Here is a 20,492-nt window from a genome sequence, read left to right as displayed (position 1 = left end):
CTGAAATTCCAGGTAATGTGAAAATTATGTCAATTACTATCACAAAACTAATGTGTGGTAAAGATGGCCTCTAAATATAGTGTAGATGTAACGAACCCCTTTTTGGTAATTTATTTAACAGGTTACAAATGTCATAATTTTACTTTAACTAGAGCAAAAAGGGTATTAACTTCTACTTATCTGGCAGGTAAAATCTGAGCAATTGGGGACTGGATCCCACTGTACCAGCTACTTTACATATAGCTATGCTGCCTGGAAAAAAAAGCCATTAAAGTTATTTTTAAATTACCCTTCCAATTTTGGTATTAGAGGCATAAATTCCTGCCACTTAACCCAGGCTTATAAAAGATACAGCTCTCTGCCTCGCTCACAGCACATTATTCACTTAGGATCTAGATGAAACCACTTAAAATCAAGTATAACTAATTCAACCCAGCAAGTACCTACTGCATGTGGACTGTGCACAGTTACTATACTAAATGCCAGAGGTTTAAAGACGCCATCCCCGCCTGCATGAATTCTCCACTTTTGCCATTTTCTACTCCTTTGCCTTTGGCTTCTAGTCTTTTCACCTGTGAAGCCCTCCTGTCTTCGACATGAAAATACTCAACTTTCAAGATGGGGCTCAAATGTCACCTCTTCCATGAAGTTTGCCCTGCTCACCCAGAGCAGACGTTCTCATGGGAGCTATTGCAAGTCATAGTATTGTGCTATTTACTTGGTGAGGTGAATAGCATGCCATTGCCCCAGCTCTGTGCATTTGAAGCCAGACTCGGTCTTTTTTTGATTTTTTGACAACCGTAATAAGATATAATTCATGTAAGATATCAGATATAATTCACATAATTCATCCATTTAAATTGTACGAGTCCATGGCTTTTAGTCCAGAGTTTTGCAACCATCACCACAATTCCCTGGAAAACAAAGTCACCATCCCCAAAAGAATCCCTGTACACATTAGCACTCACCTCCTACTTCTTCCCAACCTCTCCCTTCTGGCACCAGGAAAAAATTAATCTGTTTCATCTCTATAGATTTCCCTATTAATGAAGTCATACAATACCTGGTCATTTGTGACTGACTTCTTTCACTTAGCACACTGTTGTTAAGGTCCTTCAACCTTATAACGTATGTCGGTACCTCCTTGCTTTTAACTGTAGAAACCATGCTGTTGTATGGATATGCCACATTTTATTTATTCATTCGTCAGTTGATGGACATTTGGATTTTTTCCACTTTTTGGCTATTATGAATACTGCTGCTTTGAACATTGAGATAGAAATTTTGGTATGGACATCTGTTTGCATTTCTCATGAGCATATCCATTGATGGTTCACTATGTTTAGCATTTTAAGGAATGCTCAAACTTTTCTAAAGAGGTAGATGCCTAATGAGTTAAAAGAAGACTCCGTCTTTTCATCCATGATCACCCCATCGTACCCAGCTCAGTGCCTTTACTCACTTTAGTTGATTAATGAGCTTCTCTTGAAGGTATAATTAGCATGTATTTGAAAATTAGAGAAACAATTAAGCTCTACACATGGTGGCCCTGGCTCTCTGGGAACTCGGAGATGATATGGGTTACATTCTGACAGACAAGACTGTTAGGTTTTGGAGGGAAGGAGAGCTTTTTAGTTCAAGGAACAGATACCGGAAAAACAAATCTGGCGTGTGTTTAGAGAACAACCACACTGATTTAAGCGGCGGGCATGGGATAGGGAATAATGACATAAAATGTGATCAGTTAGGACCACATTTTGGAAGCTCCAAAATAAACCAAGAAGTTTGTCCTAAATGTAATAGGCAGAAATGACAAAGGATCTTTCGTTGGATTAAAATAAAAGAGGAGCTCAAAGGTGGTAGTGTCACTGAAGAAAATAAGGTAGCCAGGGAGCTGAGCTGGTGTTGAGAAGTCAAGAGTTGTGTTACCATGGGGACGGCAACTGGAAGACCTCTGCTCTGATCAGGGGAAGAAGTCTTGGGACCAGATCAGGAGCCTCAGCATGACTCCCGTTCTCTCCCGCAGAAACCTGATATTTTTTCCGTATATCTAGTTTCATTACTGACAATACCATCATCAGCATCAACCCAGCAATCGAATCTAGAACTCCAAGTTACCTTTGATTTTCTTAATTCACTCTCCTTCACTTCTTGAGTAGCGATTCCTCACAGGTGCACTTAATATCTCTTTCCTCTCCTCCTTCCCACCATCCTGGCCTTTTCATTTTTTCACAGCTTTTTTGGGATCTTATGACATAGAGTAAATGGCACATCATTAAAATGACAATTTTGTAAGTTTTGCGTTGTGTGCACCTGTGAAATAATCACCACAGTGGAGATAATGAACCTATCACCCCCCTGGAGTCTCCTGTCTCTTTGTAATTCCTCCCTCTATGCCCCCCGCCCCCCAGCCCCAGGGCAACCACTGATTGCTTTCTTTCACTTTAGCATTACACATATTTTCTAAAATTTTTTTATAAGGGAATTATATACAGTTGATGCTCATTATTCAAAGTGTCTATTTGCAAATTTTACATACTCAAATTTTTTGATAATTCCAAAATCAATACTCACAGAATTTTCTCAGTTGTTCACAGACATGCAAAGTAGCAAAAAATTTTTGATTGACAGCACACCTCTGTTTCCGGCTGAGGTAGAACAAGGCAACACCCTGCCTTCTTGTCTCTCATACTTGTTTCATACTTGGCTCTCATGGTCTAAACAAGTGTCCTTTTTGTGGTCTTTTTAGTGCCATGTTTTCACATTTTTTTTTGTGCTTTATATTGGGGATTTTGCTGCTAAAATGGTTCCCAGGTGTTGTACTGAAGCATTGATGATTCTGAGTAGAAGACTGTAAATGGCCTATAGAGGGAATACATATGTCAGAGGAGCTTCATTCAAGCATGCGTTCTAGTGCTGTTGGCTAAGAGTTCAATGCTAATGGATCAACGATACATACTAAATAAGGTGGCTTTAAACAAAAAAATATAAGACAAGGTTATGTGTTGATCAGAAAAAATGTGACCAGAGGCTGGCAGGAACCTAACCCTATATTTCCTCTAAGCAGTGGTTCAGTTTTTGCTAATTCGGTGTTCATGGTAACTTAATGGTGTTCATGGTAACATAATGGCCATGAATAACAAGAACTGACTGTAGTGGCTTGTGTGCTCGTTCAGTGGGGACCTGCTGCCTCTTGTGAAGTGGCAGTTGAGGGGACTCTGGCACTCGTCACGGCTGATGAAAAGCCCAAGGAAGGAGTGAAGACTGAGAACAACGATCATATTAATTTGAAGGTGGCAGGGCAGGATGGTTCTGTGGTGCAGTCTAAGATTAAGAGGCACACACCACTTGGTAGACTACTGAAAGCCTAGTGTGAAGGACAGGGTTTGTCAATGAGGCCGATCAGATTCCGATCTGATGGGCAGCCAATCAATGAAACAGACACACCTGCACAGTGGGATGGAGGGTGAAGGGACAATTGATGTGTTCCAGCAGCAGACAAGGAGTGTCTACTAAAAAGGGAACCTGCTACTTTACTCCAGAATTCTGTTCCTCCAGATCAAGAAGCCATTCTCAAATAGCCATAATTTGGTTCCACCACACCCTGACCACTACAGTAGAATTTTCTCTATTCTTTCATTTTCCCTTTCCCCATTCCTTTATTGTTCATAAAGTGACTGTGTATGTGCACAAGCATATCACTTTTTTTTTTTTTTAACTAAATGGCCAATGGTATGTTTTGATCGACATCAAATGGAGATGGGATAGGGGAAAATACTGCTTCTGTGAAACTACCCCCTCTCTCCATTAGTGGCATGCTCAGTCAGCTCTGACCTTTATATTCCAGTAAGTTATTTTGCTCTCACTGTTTAACAAAAAAAGAACAACATAAAAATCCTTGCATACCTTGTTCTATTGGAGAATTTTAATGTTTTTCATTTATCATTGTAAAACCAAGGACAATTTTATAACTTTTTTGTATGTAGCTGTTACATGTAGGGCAATCTGTCTTTATGTAGGGATAAATTACTCTAAAAGAAACAAATCCTAGATTGTTTTCCCTTCATGTCAAGCGTCTTGTTGTTTAAATAAACTTCTTGTTTAAAATGAACAAAAAAAAAAAAAGGAATTGACTGTAGTGTATATACTCTTTATCAAGCCTCTTTCACTCAGCATAATTATTTTCAGATTAATGATACTGTGGCATGTATCAATAATTTATTCCTTTATATTGCTGAGTAGCCCATTGTGTGGATATATCATTTTTTAAAAAAGATTTTATTTGTTTATTCATGAGAGAGAGAGAGAGAGGCAGAGACAGGCAGAGAGAAGGCAGCTCTGTGCAGGGAGCTCAATGCAGGACTCCATCCTGGGACCCCAGGACCGCACCCTAGGCCAAAGGCAGGCACCAAACTGCTGAGCTACCCAAGGATCCCCAATATATCATTTTTTCCCCAATACATCATTCTTTATTCATTTACTTGTTGGTGGACATGTGGATTATTTCCAGTTTGCTTTTACCTGGTAAAAGTCACCGGTGAAACCATGTGGGCAAGCAGATTTCTACGTGAGCAGGCTTTTTAACAACAGATTCAGTATCTTTAGCTATAGGGCTCTTCAGCTTTTCTCTAGTAGATCTTTTCTTCTTTGTGTCCAGTTTGCTCTTTTTCTACTTTCCTAAGGTAGAAATGGTAGTCATTCAATATCATTCTTTTTTTCTAGTAAATATTTAGTGCTATAAATTTCACTGTAAGTGCTGCTTTATCTCTATCCCACAAATTTTGATATGTGTGCTTCCTTTGTCTTTCAATTCAAAATACTTTAGGATTTCCCTTTTTTGTCTTTGATTCACAGGTTATTTAGATGTGTGCTCATTTCCAAATCTTTTGAGATTTTCCAGATCTTTTTCTTATACATTTCTAACTTCATTCCATGTATGCACAGAATATACTTTGTATAACTTGAATCCTTTCAAATTCATTGAGGTTTGTTTTATGGTACAGATATGGTCTATCCACATGCACTTGATAGAACATGTATTGTTTTGTTAGGTGGAATGTTCTGTAAATGACAACTAAGTCAAGTTGATTGGTCAAAGTCTTCTCTATCTTCACTGATACTACGTGATCTATCAGTTATTGATAGAGGAACATTGAAGAGTCTGATTATAATTGCAGATTTGTGGTTTTTTTTTTTTTAAAGATTTTATTTATTTATTCATGGGAGACACAGAGAGAGAGGCAGAGACAGAGGGAGAAGCAGGCTCCATGCAGGGAGCCCGACGCGGTACCCAATCCCAAGGCCCCAGGATCACACCCTGGGCTGAAGGCAGCGCTAAACCGCTGAGCCACCTGAGCTGCCCTATAATTGCAGATTTGTCTATTCTTTCCAGCTCTATCAAGTTTTGCTTTTTGTATTTGAAGCTGTCCTTAGGTGCATAAACATTAAAGATTGATCGCTATGTCTTCTTGGTGAATTGACCCTTTTATCATTATGAAATGGCCCTTTCTTATGCCTGATGATATTCTTTGCTCTGAAATCTCCTTTATCTAATGGTAATATAACCACATCAGCTTACTTTTGATTAGTTAGCATAGTGTATATTGTTCATTCTTTTAACTATTGGTACCTGTATTTAAAGTGAGTTTCTGGTAGGCAGTATACAGTTAAGAGCTTTTTAAATGTAATCTGACAATTTCTGCTTTTTAATTGAGTTTAGACCCATTTACATTTTAATGTGATTACTGATATTTGATTTTAGTCTATCTTGCTATTTGTTTTTAATTTGTCCCATTGATTCATTGCTTCTTTTTACTCTTTTTCTCCTTTCTTTGGGATTTATTATTTTTCTTCTTCCATCTTACTGGCTTTATTGGCTTATTAGCTTTTTTGGCTTTATTAGCTATAACTCTCTGTTGTATTATTTTAATGGCTGCCTTAGGATTTATAGTGTGCACCTTTAATTTATCACAGGCCACCTTCAAATGATATTATACTGTTTATATTCTATAAGAACCTTACAATAGCCTACTTTCATTTTCTCTGCCTGGCCTTTGTACTGTTGTTGCCAAATGTTTTAGTGCTCTGTATGTTAAAAACTCCACAGTGCATTGTTTTTATTTTTGTCTTAAAGTCTTCTGCCTTTTAAAGGGGGAAAAATGATATCTACCCAGTAGTCACCACTTACGGTGCTTGTCACTCCTTTTTGTAGATGTCGATTTCTATCTGGTATCATTTTTCTTGGCCTGATGGACTTTAACATTTCTTATAGTGCAGGTCAGCTAATAATGAATTCTTCCAGGCATCTTTATTTTGCCTTTTTTCCAGCTTTATTAAAATATACTTGACATACATCATTGTATAAGTGTAAGATATACAGCATAATGATTTGCTTACATACACTGTGAATTGATTACTGCAGCAAATTTAGTTAGTATCTCTTATATTAATACAATAAAAAGTGAAAGAAAGGAAAAAATCATTTTCCTTGTGATGAGGACTCTTAGGACTTACTCTCTTACCTTTTATATAGAACATATGGCACGGGATCCCTGGGTGGCGCAGCAGTTTGGCGCCTGCCTTTGGCCCAGGGCGCAATCCTGGAGACCCGGGATTGAATCCCACATCGGGCTCCCGGTGCATGGAGCCTGCTTCTCCCTCTGCCTATGTCTCTGCCTCTCTCGCTCTCACTGTGTGACTATCATAAATAAATAAATAAAAATTAAAAAAAAAAAAGAACATATGGCAGCATTAGCTATAGCCATCAGGCCATCGTACTTATCATGTAACTGGAAATGTGCACCTTTCTCCTTTGTTTTGGAAAGATATTTTCAGCAGGTAAAGGATTCTAGGTTGAAGGTTTTTTCTTTCAGTACTTGAAAGAAGCTGTTCCACTATCTGCTACCTTGAATTGTTTCTGGTTAGAACTCTATCATCATTTGTTCTTCCATATGTAATATATCTTTTTCTCTGGTTGCTTTTAAGATTTTTTCTGACTGGTTTTAAACAATTTGATATGTGTGCTTTGACGTACTTTTTCTTCGTGTCTCTTGTACTTGGGTTTGTTGGGCTTCTTTGATCTAGGGATTGAAAGCATTTATCAACTTTGGCAAATTTTCAGCTATCATTTTTTCAAATATTTATTTATGTCCTTTGGAGACTCCAGTTATGCTTACATTTGACTGCCTGAAGTTGTCCCACAGCCCACTGATGTTTTGTTTCTTTCATTCTCTTTTCTAGGTTTCATTTTGGACGGTTGCTGTTGCTACATCTTCAAGTTCACTGTTTTTTTTCTGCATCATCTAATCTGCCATTAATCCCCTGTATTTTCTTCTCCAGCATTAGTTTTTACCCCTGGAAGTCTGATTTGAGTCTTTATATTTTTGATGTCTCTACTTAATGTGTTCAGTCTTTCCTCTGGTTTCCTGAATTCACAGAATACAATTATTATGCCTGTCTTAATGTGCCTGTCCACTAATTCTATCATCTGTGTCACTTTTGAATCCATTTCAGTTGATTTGTGTCCACACTGTGGGTTGTATTTCCCCACTACTTTGTGTACCTGATGATTTTTAATTGTATGCCAGACACTGAGATTTCCATTCTATTGGGTGCTAGACGTTTCAGTACTCCTAAAAATGTTCTTCAGCTTTGTTCTGCGATACAGTGAAGTTACTTGGAAACAGTGAACCTTTCAGGTCTTGTTTTTAAGCTTTGGTAGGCATGGTCATCAACAGTCTTTAGTGCATTATCCCCACTACTGAGGCAGTAACACCCTTTTTGTTATTTTTAACCAGTAACTTAAGAGTTTTGAGATTTTTTTCCATGCTGGCTACTGGCAAAGGGCACTATTCCCAGCCCTGGATAAGCTGCAGATGCTATTCCTTCTCCTTTTAAGTGGATCCTTTCCTGACCTTGGGTAGTTTCCTCACATGCATGAGTGCTCCACTGAATATTTAAGGGGCGACCTTCTGGAGATCTCCAGCATTCCTTTTGTATGGTTCTCTTCTATGGCATTTTGCTCTGCAAACTGTAGCTGCCCTGGCTTTTCCTTGGCTTCCAGCTCCAACCTCAACTTGGGGAGACTTCCAGTCTCTGTCCAGGTTTCCTTCCCTATACTCTGTCCAGGTTCCCTTCCCTATACTCCAACCTAGAAATATGCTCAAGGCAGTAAGTGAGGCCAATCACAGGTCTCACCTCATTTGATTTCTGTCTCTAAGGATCACTGCCCTTTATCTCCTGCTGTCCAATGTCGTGAGAGCCACTGTTTTATATATTTTGTCTGATAGTTTTGTTTAAGGAAGGAGGGCAAATTTGTTCCCTGTTACTGTCTTGACCCATTTTCTTCTCATTGATTTTGTGATTTTTGATTTTCTAAAAAGATCATTTTGGGAGTTTTTGTTATGAGAAAAAGAAAACTGTGAAGGTGACTTTTTAAATGTTTTAGAAAATGCAAGCCTAGCTGACCCTTGCCATTTATTAAGGTAGTCTTATAATTAAAATGTGCATGCTTTGAACCTAGAAAAATCACACAGATGAATGGGGTAGGAGTGACTGAGCAACAGGGACTATTTCAGGTTAAAAATATAGGCCTGGTTCTATATTGAAAATTCTGTCCTGATTTTACTCAGGCTCCTTTAAGCATAAAATGGGCTTCTGAGGTGCTTCTGTTCTCACTGGTCTGCAGCATTTCAACCATGAGGTTTTTGCTGACCTTATTCCCTTGGTCACTTGGTAACTGAGCCTCCTATTGCATAAGAAATACATAATAAAGCATAATAGGAAATAGAAATTCTTATAGTCATTGCCATAGAGCTGTGGCCCAAAAGGCTGATCTCAATTATTGTTAAAATCCTTAAATATGCACATTGGGCTGAGTATGTTTGGGTTTTCCTTTGATATCTCTGCCCAAAGAAAGCATCTGAAATATCAGGTCCATTCTAATTTGGGTTGGAGAACATCTTGCTCTACTTCTGTTGCAGTTGAGATAATTTTAGAATATATATGGATTCAGTTTCACTTTATAGTCTTTTATTAACTCTTAAAAAAAATTAGTACATCAAAAGAAATTGGGGTTTGAGACAAGGCTCATAGAATTCCTTTGATTGTCTTAGTTTTTAATTTACAGGGCAGCTCCATTACAATTACAGACTCTCAAAGCTATATCTTAAAAAGGCCGAAATCATCCTGAATTATAGCTCTATAACAACACTACCAATTCTCTCATTTATTTAGATGAAGAACTAGTGGATGTTTCTGCATCTGTCTTACCAGAATTGAAAAGAGAAACATATGGCCAGATTCAAGTCTGTGCAAAACAGAGGCTGGCTCGACATGGTTCTTTCAATACAGTTCAGGCTTCTGAGAGGATCCAGAGGAAAGTGAACTCAGAACCCAGCAGCCCTTATAGAGAAGAACAAGGTATCTGCCTTTTCTTACTCTATGGACTCTGTCCATTGTGATATATCAGGCATTTTAAAATAAGCTGAGTCTAGGCCCTGACTCTTTTTGCCACTTACGTGAAGCAGAATGATGGTTGAGGGTAAAAGAGTTGCTGACTTCATGGGGAAGGAACATGGCCCCGTGCCTGAAACTCCTTCAAGTTCACCAGTGAAGATCAGCTGGTTTGCCAAGGTTGGTCTCTTTGATGTATGTCAGACATTCATCACATTTACCAAGCCACACTTGTTTTGTTTTGTTTTCTTTCTAATCGTTGAGGAAATCTGAATTCCCCATTAACAGCTAGCTTCTGGAAATTTCTCTTTGAACCAAAACCGGAACGGATTTGAGATAATCTTTTAATCCCTGAGCAGTGAATAAGGAGTCCAGCTATATGTAATTGGTGTGTATAAGTCTCTTGCCATATTTTGTTAGAGTCTTATTTTCCTTTTCAGGATCAGGGTACTCCTTAGAAATTGGAAGTCTGGCAGCCGTTTACCAACAGAAAATAGAAGACGGTTCACAGTGAGTAGTCTTAAAAAATTCTGAACGCATTATTTTTATTTTCTGCTGTTGACTTTGACTACATTGGCATGCCACTCATCAGGTCATTCTAGCAGTCTCGTTCATGAGGTCAGCCATTTGTGTATTAAAAACTTTGTAAGTTTCCCATTTGTGCCCAACATTATGCTGGATGTATAGCATCGGAGACACAGAGTACAAAAAAATCTATCCCCTAAGCTGAATGAAAGTTTCGAGGGGAAAAAAAATGAAAACACACTGAAAAAAGACAACTGACTATTAACATGGTGCTGAGAACTGACGATTGTTCCCAGAGTCACATCATCACTGTGGCTAGCTTTGCTTATGAACCAGCAGGTCCAGTTCCAAAAGTTTTGTCTATATTACCTCATCTCATCATAACCACAGTCATTGTTATCCTCATTTTACAGAAAGGAAACAGAAACCCAAAGAGGTTAAATAATTTGCCCAAGGTCAAAGGGCTAAGAAGTGACAGAGCAGGATTCAAACCCGGGTTGGGGGACTCATGTTTGGGGTCTGATTTGGAAGGAAATCACCTATTAATGGGAGAAAGCAGAAGAAATGCTAACGTGGGAACAAGAGAGGTTTTTCATGACAGATTTGGGAAGAAACAGATTTTGAGGTCGGATCAGATACGGGGACCATAAATGGGATGCGGTTCGCTATAACGATCGGTACAAATAGGGTGGAAAAAGGAAACCTCATTCGTGAGAACTCCAAGTGTTGGAGGAGAATAGGTCAAACTGGCAAAAAAACCGAAAGCAAAAAGCTTTGAAACTTAGAGGAGGTTGGGTTTATGAGACAGACACTGTAGAACTACAGTAGGTTTCCCAGAGAGGAGCCCTCTGGGTGGGGTTAAGGTGTGTCACAGTGCAGATGGAAAGGAATGGGAATCTGTGTAAGACGGTGAGTCAGCAAGACTCCCCAGAGCAGGAGGAGACCTCACAAAGACCACTGGGGCCCAGGTGATGGTGCTCTTATTGGTGGGGAGGGGAGGCTGAAGGCAGATGACTGGAGGTAGGATGGTGGGTGGGACCTCGGTGGGGGCATTTTGAGCTTCGCAGAGCCAGCAGTGATCGCTCCTTCAGAGGGACTGTGGCTGGAGAGGTTTGCTCATCTCTGCAGCCCCGGGCCCTCCATTTGACTCCCAGCGGCATGTGGACAATGAGCCTGGGCAAAGTAGGGCTTACTGAGAAATCCCTGTCCTGTTTACCACTTTTGTTTTTTTTTTTTTTTTTTAAAGATTTTATTTATTCATGAGAGACACAGAGAAAGAGAGGCAGAGACACACAGGCAGAGGGAGAAGCAGGCTCCATGCAGGGAGCCCCATGTGGGACTCGATCCCAGGACTCCAGGATCACGCTGAGCCACCCAGGGATCCCGTTTACCAGTTCTTAAAGGACTCCCTTTAAAAGGATTTTCCTCATCTGTTTCCAAAAATCACGAAAAATACAAACTTTTTTTAATATTTAGAAATCTTTCCATATAAAAGGCCCAGACATTGTTTATGTCGTATCAAGTGGGGCTTAATGTTGAATGCGTTGTGCCTAAAAATTGGAATCCTGAGCAGAATGGGACAAGAATGACAGAAAATAACTTAGCAGGTAACTTTGTTTCCGCACCCCCTCCCCACTTCATTTATCTCACAGTGGATTTGAGACAAACCAGACGTGTCCTTTCAGTGAAACTCTGGTCGAGTCTTGGCTGCCTACCTACCCAGGGCGTCCTAGCCTACGGGGCTGAGCGTGAGGCCAGCTCCAAGCGGGGCGGCTGACCTTCTGTAGGCTGGTTAGTCTCTGAGCCTCACTCTTCCTCCCTCGTAAACTGGCAGGGGGTAACTACGATTAGAATTATGTAAAATCAGGGACACCTGGGTGGCTCAGTGGTTGAGCATCTGCCTTCGGCTCAGGGTGTGGTCCCAGGATCAAGTCCTGCATCAGGGTCCCTGAGGGGGCACCTGCTTCTCCCTCTGCCTGTGTCTCTGCCTCTCTCCCTGTGTCTCTCATGAATAAATCAAAAATTTTTAAAAAAGAATGATGTCAAATCATTATAATAGTATGTTAGTCACAGAGCATCTGTGGGCCTGCTATGGGGTAGCACATAAGTGACTGAGAACTATGTGAGCTGGAGGAGGCGGGGAGGAGCCAGTCTGGGCCCTAACCTGAGATCTCCCCAAGGGCTCACCCAGGCCATCCCTAACCATGCATTCAGGTTCTGTGGTCATCCGCCTCCAGGGTTGGCTGCTGGGTGCTGGGCGTCAGGGGCACGCTGTAGTACCAGCTTGAGCAGCATTATCTCTCTTCTGCTAGGGCACGTCTCTCCTTAGGAAGGCAGAGAATCGGGAGCTGGTTCAATGAGATGACGGGACCCATTATGTGTCTTTCTCTTGCAGGGGGAAAGCCGTTGCCACTAGTAAGAGAGCGATGCCTCCATCAGGCAGCCTGGACCCTCCTGCTCCTCTCCCCGGCCTGTCTGTTGACTCCGAATATTGTGCTCACCCTTTAGCGCACCAGGTATTTTCTGTGGCCCAATTGGACCTGCAGGCTTTCCCCACGCAGAACAGTCTGCACGGACAAGTGGGTGTCTCAGCAGCTTCGGCCGCCTCGGATGTGGAGAGCCTGAAGCCAGCCCTGCTGGCCAGCCAGCCCCTGGTGTACGTGCCCTCGCCGTCCCTGCTCATGCTGTACGGGAGGCTGCAGGAGGGCCCGGCCCCCACGTCAGGCTCGGGAGTCCCGGCGGACCGGCCACCCACACCCTCTGTCCAGAAGCGCCTCGGTGAGGAGAGGAAGCCCCAGGCGGAGGAGCCAGCCCCTAAAAGACAGAGCAGGGACTACGAAGACAGCCCCCTCGCTCTGGTCATGCCCAAGGTAAGGGATTTGGGTGCCTAGTGACATCCTGTTAACTCAAGTTCCTTCCCGATCAGAGGCACAGAGACTAAGAAGCTCCTGAGTCTGGAATGTGAGGTCTTGCGCGTATCATGTGTATCATTAAGCCAACTGGCGCTGGCCATAAAATCTTGCCATAAAATACCGCCATAAGAGAGGTCATCAAACTCCTACTTTGCATTAAATGCTAAAAGGTGTTAAAAAAAAAAAAAAGACCCATAATCCCACACATAGAGTCAATCACTGTTAATGTGTTTGTATGTTTCCTCCCTGTTTTGCTACTGCCTCCCCCCCCCCCTTTTTTTCTTCAATGAGTTGAGATTCCCTGAAATAACCATCTGAATCCAGAAGTCACCTGAGGTCCAAAGTCCAGCATCCAGCATGGGTGCTGCCAGTCCTTCCGTGTCTGTGTCAGTTCTCATCACTGCTCACAGATCCTGCTTCCCCGGCTCCAAAATGAAAGGGACAAAATTATGAGCTGCTCACACCTCCTGCTTAGTAGCCATTCGGAGGTTAATGAGACAGGACAGCGTCGGTGCTGGGTCAGCGAGGCACACTCGTGGAAATCAATGTGCTGTTTAAGACCCTTTCTCTTCTGTTCCTTTCCTTTGCCAGAGTGAATTTTTCTAATTTTGAATCTAGCCTGGGGTTGCAGACCAGCAGTGAAAGCCTGGCTGGTATATATGTCTTAGATAACCCAGACTGGCTTTGGGTCAGTCCCGCAGTTCTTACTGGGCCACCGAAAGCCTGGCATCAACACCCTTTATGCCTCAGCAGCTCTGAAATTTCTCTCATAGTCTCAACACCATGGCCAGCGTGTTATTAAAACTCCATTGTTTCTGTGCTTAAGAATCATAAGCCTGCAGGGCAGCCCGGGTGGCTCAGCGGTTTAGCGCCGCCTTCAGCCCAGGGTGTGATCCTGGAGACCTGGGATCGAGTCCCACGTCAGGCTCCCTGCATGGAGCCTGCTTCTCCCTCTGCCTGTGTCCCACCGCCCCCCCCGCCCCGTGTCTTTCATGAATAAGTAAATAAAATCTTTAAAAAAAAAAAAAAAAGGAATCCTAAGCCTGCAGAAGCACATGATGTGACAGTGATGCACAGGCTGTTCCTATACGCATGACTGAGACAGCGGACATACGCAGTTCAGTGTGGCACACAGCTATCCTGGACTTGGTGGATGTGTTAGCTATTTTGAGAAAGCTGTTACTGAGATTCACTACTGGGATTTTTACTCCCTTTTCCGGTTCCTGATTGATTGTGCTTAGAAACCTTCAGAGGCCACAGACCTCACCTCCGCCAAGACCCTGAGTAACGGCAGATCTGGGGCCCCTGAAGACATTCACATGGAGGCCCAGGCCTCTGCTGCAGAGGAGGCTTCGGGAAAGGCCACGGCAAACTGCCTCGCTTCTTCCGAGTGGGGAAATCCTTCAAGAGACACAGAGATGGAAAAGTCTTCAAAAGAAAATGAAAGCACCAAAGAGCCCTCTTTGCTGCAGTACCTTTACGTGCAGTCGCCGGCCGGTAAGGGATGTCATCGTGTCTCAGGGCCCCTCAGGGTGGTCAGATCATAAATTAGATGTCTACATTTCTGTCCACGTCACCTGACCAGAGTGGCTCATCAGTCAGCTGCTGTTTACAAAAGGCCTCTGAATCGTTTTACTCTCAGCTCTTTCTTTTCTCCCATCTACGAAATGAAGGTAAAGGCTGCCTCCTTCCCCTTTGGCCAACTCCAAGGATACCATGAAAATAATTAGGGCCGGTGATTTTTTTTTTTTCAAACACATTAAACCTTATTTGCTAAAAAAGCACAATTCAAAAGATCATCCAATTTTTATAATTCAGCTGAATCTGATACTGGTTCACTTTACTGAACACTATGAACCTGTTGGCCACCATGTACAGCTGCAATGCTGACGTCTTGAATATCCAGAGGTACCGAGCGTGTCACTGCAGTCGAGGGCCAGGTCTGGAGTGAGAGGGCTGCATGTTAGAGCCTCTCAGTCCCTGCATGAACTTAAGTACTTCACCATCCTCGCTGGTAAAGCAGCACCAGCACTGGCACCTGTGTCATGGGGGTGCTCTCAAAATCGAACTAAATTCTAGAAGGTAATCCATCTAAAACACTTCGAATAATAGTGTCTGACAGTAAGACTCCAGCACTGTTTGTATTTTGAAATAAAGCTGAAATATAAGAGGTACCTAATTTTTAAAATATGCACCGTGTACGTAAAGCTTCTCTCGATGCAAACAGACTTGAATTGATTTTCCTAAATTTTGCATTCGCTTCGCAGGTTAGGTAGGTGTTATTATTCAGTTACCTACAGAACGTTCTTTATTCCTTTAGCAAATACTTTTTGGGGATTTAATGTAAGCATGATACTCGGTGGTGCAGATACATTGATAAACAGTAAACAGACTCAGTCCCTGCTAAATGAAAATGACAGCCCAGCACAGGGGTTTTGAGCTTTTTCTGGGCCAAGAACCTACTTACGCTGTGGTAAAGCCTGTGGATTCCTCCTCAGAATGTTTTAAAAATGCATAAAATTAAATACATAGGCTAATAAGGGAAGCCAGTTACTTTGAAATACAGTTAGAAAAGAATAATGTAAATCATAGTAATAAGAAGATCTGACCGCAGGTCTCGTGTTCTCATAATTTCAAAGTCCTGATGATCTTCAAGTCCAGTAAGCACCTGCCACAGCCGAAGTCATACGGATATACCTGTACTTTGTGCTAGTGACAAAGTCAAGGTACTCCTAACACTGTGGGCTTTGCAGCCTGTGATCTAGGTTGCAGGAAATAGAAAGATTCATTAGGAGTTCGTGAAAATAAAGAAAAAATTTCTCCTAAGTTCCCTTTCCTCCTGGATCTGCACGCAGCGGACACACGTGATACCAACCCGGTCGGGGGACATGGGCATCCACCAGGTGGTGACACACTGATGAGGGGCGTCCTCCGTGGCCCGTGCCAGGGAGGAGCGGTGCAGGGCAGGGAGAGCTCGGGGCGGGGGGGTGGAGCCGGCCGGTCGGTGGGAGCACTCGTTGGCAGGGCCACGGGGGACGGGATCTGGATCGAGACCTCTGTCCTGCTCACTGCCACCTTGTCCCGTTCTGCTCCCATTTCAGGACTGAATGGCTTCAATGTGCTCTTGCCCGGCAGCCGGAACCCCCAGGCCGGGGGGGCTCCCTCAGGTCAGCTGCCCCCCCTGGGCATTCCGTGCATGGTCCTGCCGTCTCCCACGCTGGGCCCGTTTCCCGTGCTCTACTCTCCCACCGTGCCCAGGCCGGTCTCCTCTGCCGCCGGCGCGCTCCCAGGTGCGGGGCCTGTGCATTTCGGGGTGCCCAGCCTGGGATCCACGGCTCACCTCCTCATCGGCCCCACAAACGTGGTTAACCCCAAGTCGTCCACGCTCCCCTCCGCAGACCCGCAGCTCCAGCGTCCACGCTCGCTCGGCCTGAGCCCAGAGGTGCCAGGGCCACACGGCATCGTCCAGCCCGGGTCCCCAGGGTGCACGGCACATCCCGGCTCCGCGGTGAAGCCACAGCAGGTGAGTCGCGCCCTGAGCCCAGGAGGACCATCGTTCTGTGACCTGGGCGGCCCGCGTGTCCCTAGCGTTGCTGTGAACGCCGTGGCTGTAGAGCAGACGCCCGAGGTCACTGTCGCCCGGTTCCCTGCTTGTCCTGTAAAGCACGAGGGCCCAAGTGGGGGATGCTGCGCTTTAGAGACAAAACTACTTTTTAGTTGTCAATCTGTTCCTTAAATCAGAGGGATTTATCCTGAGGATAGTTCGGGGGCTCTGTGATGAATGCTGAATATTCAGGTGATTTCTCCGGGCTTTCACTCCGTTAGATGAGTAAAAGGAGACCGCCGCGAATTTTCCTCGTTCGGCTCTAGAAACGGTTCAGGGAAACAGAAGTCTGGATGCTAACAAAGACTCCCGGCCTCTGTCGTTCTCAAAGTGCAGCGTTGAGGAGGCCGTCGATAAGCAGACGCGTACGCACACAGATGTGCACGCACGGGTTTATGATCAGTATTAATTAATCAGTACTGTGTGTGCCCTAGTCGTAGTCCAGCCAATAGGCACGTTGGTTCCTCTTACGCCTCAGGCATTGTTCAGAGTGGTTACTTCCTCTCGTGGAGAAAGGGTTTTCTGTTGTGGCCAGAAATATCTTAAGCAAGTTAGTTGGAGGCTGGCGGTTTGCTAGGTGAAGCCGGTTTGTCTTTCAACAAGGCGGTGAGGAGGAGACGTGGTTTCTGATCCCCGGTTACGTGCCAGGCACCGATCCAGGCAGTGAAGGACAGTAAACGGGACAATGGTCCCTGCCCTTTTAGGGCACCTTAAGGAGATCACTATTTAACATTGACCGCGAGAGGTTACATTCTGGCAAGTAAACCAGAAGAGCCTGGACGCACGTACTGACCGTAGGCCCAGCGTGGTCTAACCCGTGCAGCCCTGTAGCATCGGCGCTCTCGTCAGCCCCACCGCATGGACGGAGAAACCAGGGGCAGACCGGTTAAGTGGGCTGCCCGAGGCCGCAGGCGGGTGGTGCGGGCGCCCCGGTCCTAAGCCCTCGCTAGGCCGCCCGAGTTTCCAGGCATGATGGACGCTGGGCAGGAGCTCAGGAGGAGGTGGGCAGGAGCTGGACAGGAGCTGGACAGGAGCTGGAGAGGAGCTGGGCAGGAGGTGGAGAGGAGCTGGGCAGGAGCTCGGGAGGAGGTGGGCAGGAGCTGGGCAGGAGCTCGGGAGGAGGTGGGCAGGAGCTGGGCAGAAGCTGGGCAGGAGCTGGAGAGATGCTGGGGAGGAGGTGGAGAGGAGCTGGGCAGGAGCTGGGAGGAGGTGGGCAGGAGCCGGGCAGGAGCTGGGCAGGAGCTGGGAGGAGGTGGGCAGGAGCCGGGCAGGAGGGCGAGCCAGGCAGGAGGGACGCCTGGAGATGGGGACGCCGCAGGGCAGGGCAGGGCTCGGCTCCCGGGAGCGGGCAGCCTCAGCCCTGATTTTCTGTTGCCCTCAGTGCCCCGGCCCCGCGACCCCCGCGACCCCCGTGACCCCCAGGAGCGAGCGGCGCACACAGCGCGAGACGTTCTTCAAGACTCCGGGCAGCCTGGGGGAGCCTGTCCGTCGGAGGAGAGGGGGCAGCGCGGCCCGGCACAGCCGCTCGGCGCAGAGGCGGCTCCACATCCCCGGCCCCCCCGGGCCCCCCAGCACCCAGGCCGACTGAGGCCGCCCGGAGCCTTCACCCCCGGTTCTGCTGGTATCTATCTCCCCACCCATGAAGCCTCTGTTTTCCCGAAAGTGACGGTTGCTGATTGTGCAGCGAGTGTGCAGCAAGTGTCACCCGAGCCCCCAGCGGTGGTTGTGACTCCAGAAGGGCCCAGGGGCTGCCTAGCACTTACCGTGCTGAGTTCTCGGCGGGTTCCCCTCACCCCCAGTACACATCTGTGGTGCGAGAAACTTCTTTTCTGCAGTTCAAAAAAGCTACTGCTTCCTTGGGCTTCATCGGGAAGCCAGCTCCAGTCGTGAATCCTATGGTGTTATTTATTTTGTTCCTGAAATGGGATTTAGTGCAAAAAAGTTTACAACGACAGCAAAATGCATGCTTTTCAGGGTATGACGACTTGAATGTTTATGCCTTTTTTTTCCCCCTATAATTTGCCCTGCACTTACTTCACAGCCTACTAATAACGTGGATAAATGTATGCACGTGACGGAATGTTAAGACTACAATAACTGTGAACGGCACACCTTTTGCTGTAATGAGCTGTGCTGACCCCGTCTGGGCAGGAGAAGCAAGAGGAGCACAGTAGGGTTTTGCTGTTTGTTTCTAAAAACCCTACCGTGTGTAGTTTCCTTCATTACGTGCTCCTTGGCTTTTTTTAAATTTAAATGTTAACTGTAGAGTATCCGGTATGGATGCCTTCTAAGAATTGCTGTTTATTGAATAAATCAGGACGGTAGCAAGTGATTACACGGAAAATTGGAACCTGGATGGGACCTTTCGGTAGAATTCTGAAGCATAATGATGTAAAGATTGATAGAGGACTGATGGGTGACCGTTTCATTTTTTCTTTTGCTTTTTTCTTATTTTTGGAAGGGTAAGAGGGAAAATTGGACACATTATGTTCAGCATCCAAGAGTCTTCAAACCAGTTATTTTTCAGAGTGTTTCTGAAAAATAAGAGTGGTGAGTGCAGGGATTCATTGTTCTAGCATGAATACAATTCTGGAAAATATTATGCAATACCCCTTTGTTAACCCGTATTGCTTTAGGATGTCAGTAAGTAGCCAGGCTAGCTCTTTGTATTCCTAGATTTATCGATGTGTACCTCATTCTTCTCTCTTCCTTCCTCTTCTTTCTTCCCTCCTTCCTTTCTCTGTTTCTTTCTTCTTTAAGCTTCTGTCTTAGATTTCGAATCTTGGTGTAGGATTCTATTTTATGTTATTTTTGGACCCAATAAAATGTTTTATGAAATAAAAATATTAATTTAAGAGGCTCTGGGAGTCTGAGTAAAAGTAGCTTTATATTAACTACAGGATAATGTTAGCCTTATTACCCCCCACAAGATTTTTGAAGACTTGAGGTAGGTTAGCCAGATTAAATAAATTTGTTATTATATAAAATTTTTATCAACACTAAACTTTTAAAGTTTACAAGATGGCATTTTTTTTTCTTTTCCTTTTTTTATTACAGTCTTTTCTAGCACTAAACGGATAAAATTATGGTTCTAATCATCAACAATCTCCCAGTAATGATTACCCTGAGCTAATATGAGGAGTTCCCCTATTGAAACAAGCATTGTCTTTTTCAGTTAAATTACAGGACACAGCATCTGTCTCTGCACAGGGTGCATGCATGTTCAAACCTACCACACTTAAGAACTTCCACGGAATATTTTCACTTGAGGGGGTCTACAGTTAGATGAAATCACGATCTGATTTTCCCCTCACTGTTTTTGGATGCTTGCCACTTATTACTTTAACTTCTTTGCTCTCCTTTATTATTTTTTTTATTCTGTTCATATGACCATAAAAACCTCAGAGAATTCATGGTTCTTGAGGGGTGTTAAGAAGCAACCCCATAAATCAGAATATTACGACTCTGTGGACCATACTCAGCAATAGAAAGCAAAGAACACATTCCTTTTGTATTCAGAACCCACTTTTAAATGTGGCTTTGTGATATGTAAAAAAATAAACAATGCAGTGGTTGTTGCTGTCAGGAAGATGTATGTTTCTTACAGAGCAAATGATGGTAGTGAGGCTGCTAAGCTAGACTTGGGTATTTGGGGTAGTGAAGAAGCAATGGCAATCTTGAATCTATCATTGTATAACTTAGTATAAGAAAAAAAAATTGTTGGGGATCCTGCTAATGAAACGCAGCTTTGAGTTGGCACTGAGGGAGGTGTGTGTGCCCTACACTGTCCAGGGTTTGTGAAACCCTTTCATTCTGGTACAAGAGTTGGGAGTATAACTTTTATACTTGAATCTACCTACCAAGTTTACATTTCTCAATTCTTTTTTGTAAGGTGCTATTTTCTGTATTTAAGTAACTTTTTTTTTTCAATGTAAAGCTGCTTTCAGCTAATCTTATTGCACTGCTAGTTTTGTGTAGTTATTAATTTTATTGCTGCT

At 44.1% G+C, this 20,492-nt stretch overlaps 1 protein-coding gene and 1 pseudogene across 6 annotated transcripts in view; both read left to right on the top strand.

The window, feature by feature from the left end:
• E2F7 (E2F transcription factor 7) overlaps nucleotides 1-20,079 on the top strand; it is a 40,616-nt gene extending 20,537 nt beyond the window's left edge. For 3 of the 6 annotated variants that reach the window (XM_077845581.1, XM_077845580.1, XM_077845582.1), the window contains exons 8-13: nucleotides 9,235-9,420; nucleotides 9,894-9,963; nucleotides 12,374-12,848; nucleotides 14,132-14,387; nucleotides 15,992-16,413; nucleotides 17,876-20,079. In XM_077845581.1, coding sequence (XP_077701707.1) covers nucleotides 9,235-9,420; nucleotides 9,894-9,963; nucleotides 12,374-12,848; nucleotides 14,132-14,387; nucleotides 15,992-16,413; nucleotides 17,876-18,082 — 1,616 coding nt within the window. In that variant the 3' untranslated portion in view covers nucleotides 18,083-20,079. The remainder of the gene's footprint in view (nucleotides 1-9,234; nucleotides 9,421-9,893; nucleotides 9,964-12,373; nucleotides 12,849-14,131; nucleotides 14,388-15,991; nucleotides 16,414-17,875) is intronic. The other 3 variants (XM_077845585.1, XM_077845583.1, XM_077845584.1) reach the window with 3 other exon arrangements.
• LOC144282696 (small ubiquitin-related modifier 2 pseudogene) lies at nucleotides 1,541-7,233 on the top strand (annotated as a pseudogene).
• Nucleotides 20,080-20,492: the final 413 nt, after the last annotated feature.

The sequence above is a fragment of the Canis aureus genome, chromosome 13 (assembly GCF_053574225.1).
Source record: "Canis aureus isolate CA01 chromosome 13, VMU_Caureus_v.1.0, whole genome shotgun sequence".
NCBI lineage: Eukaryota > Metazoa > Chordata > Mammalia > Carnivora > Canidae > Canis > Canis aureus.
The sequence above is the reverse complement of the archived record's forward strand: the minus strand, read 5'-3'. Positions and strand labels throughout refer to the sequence as shown.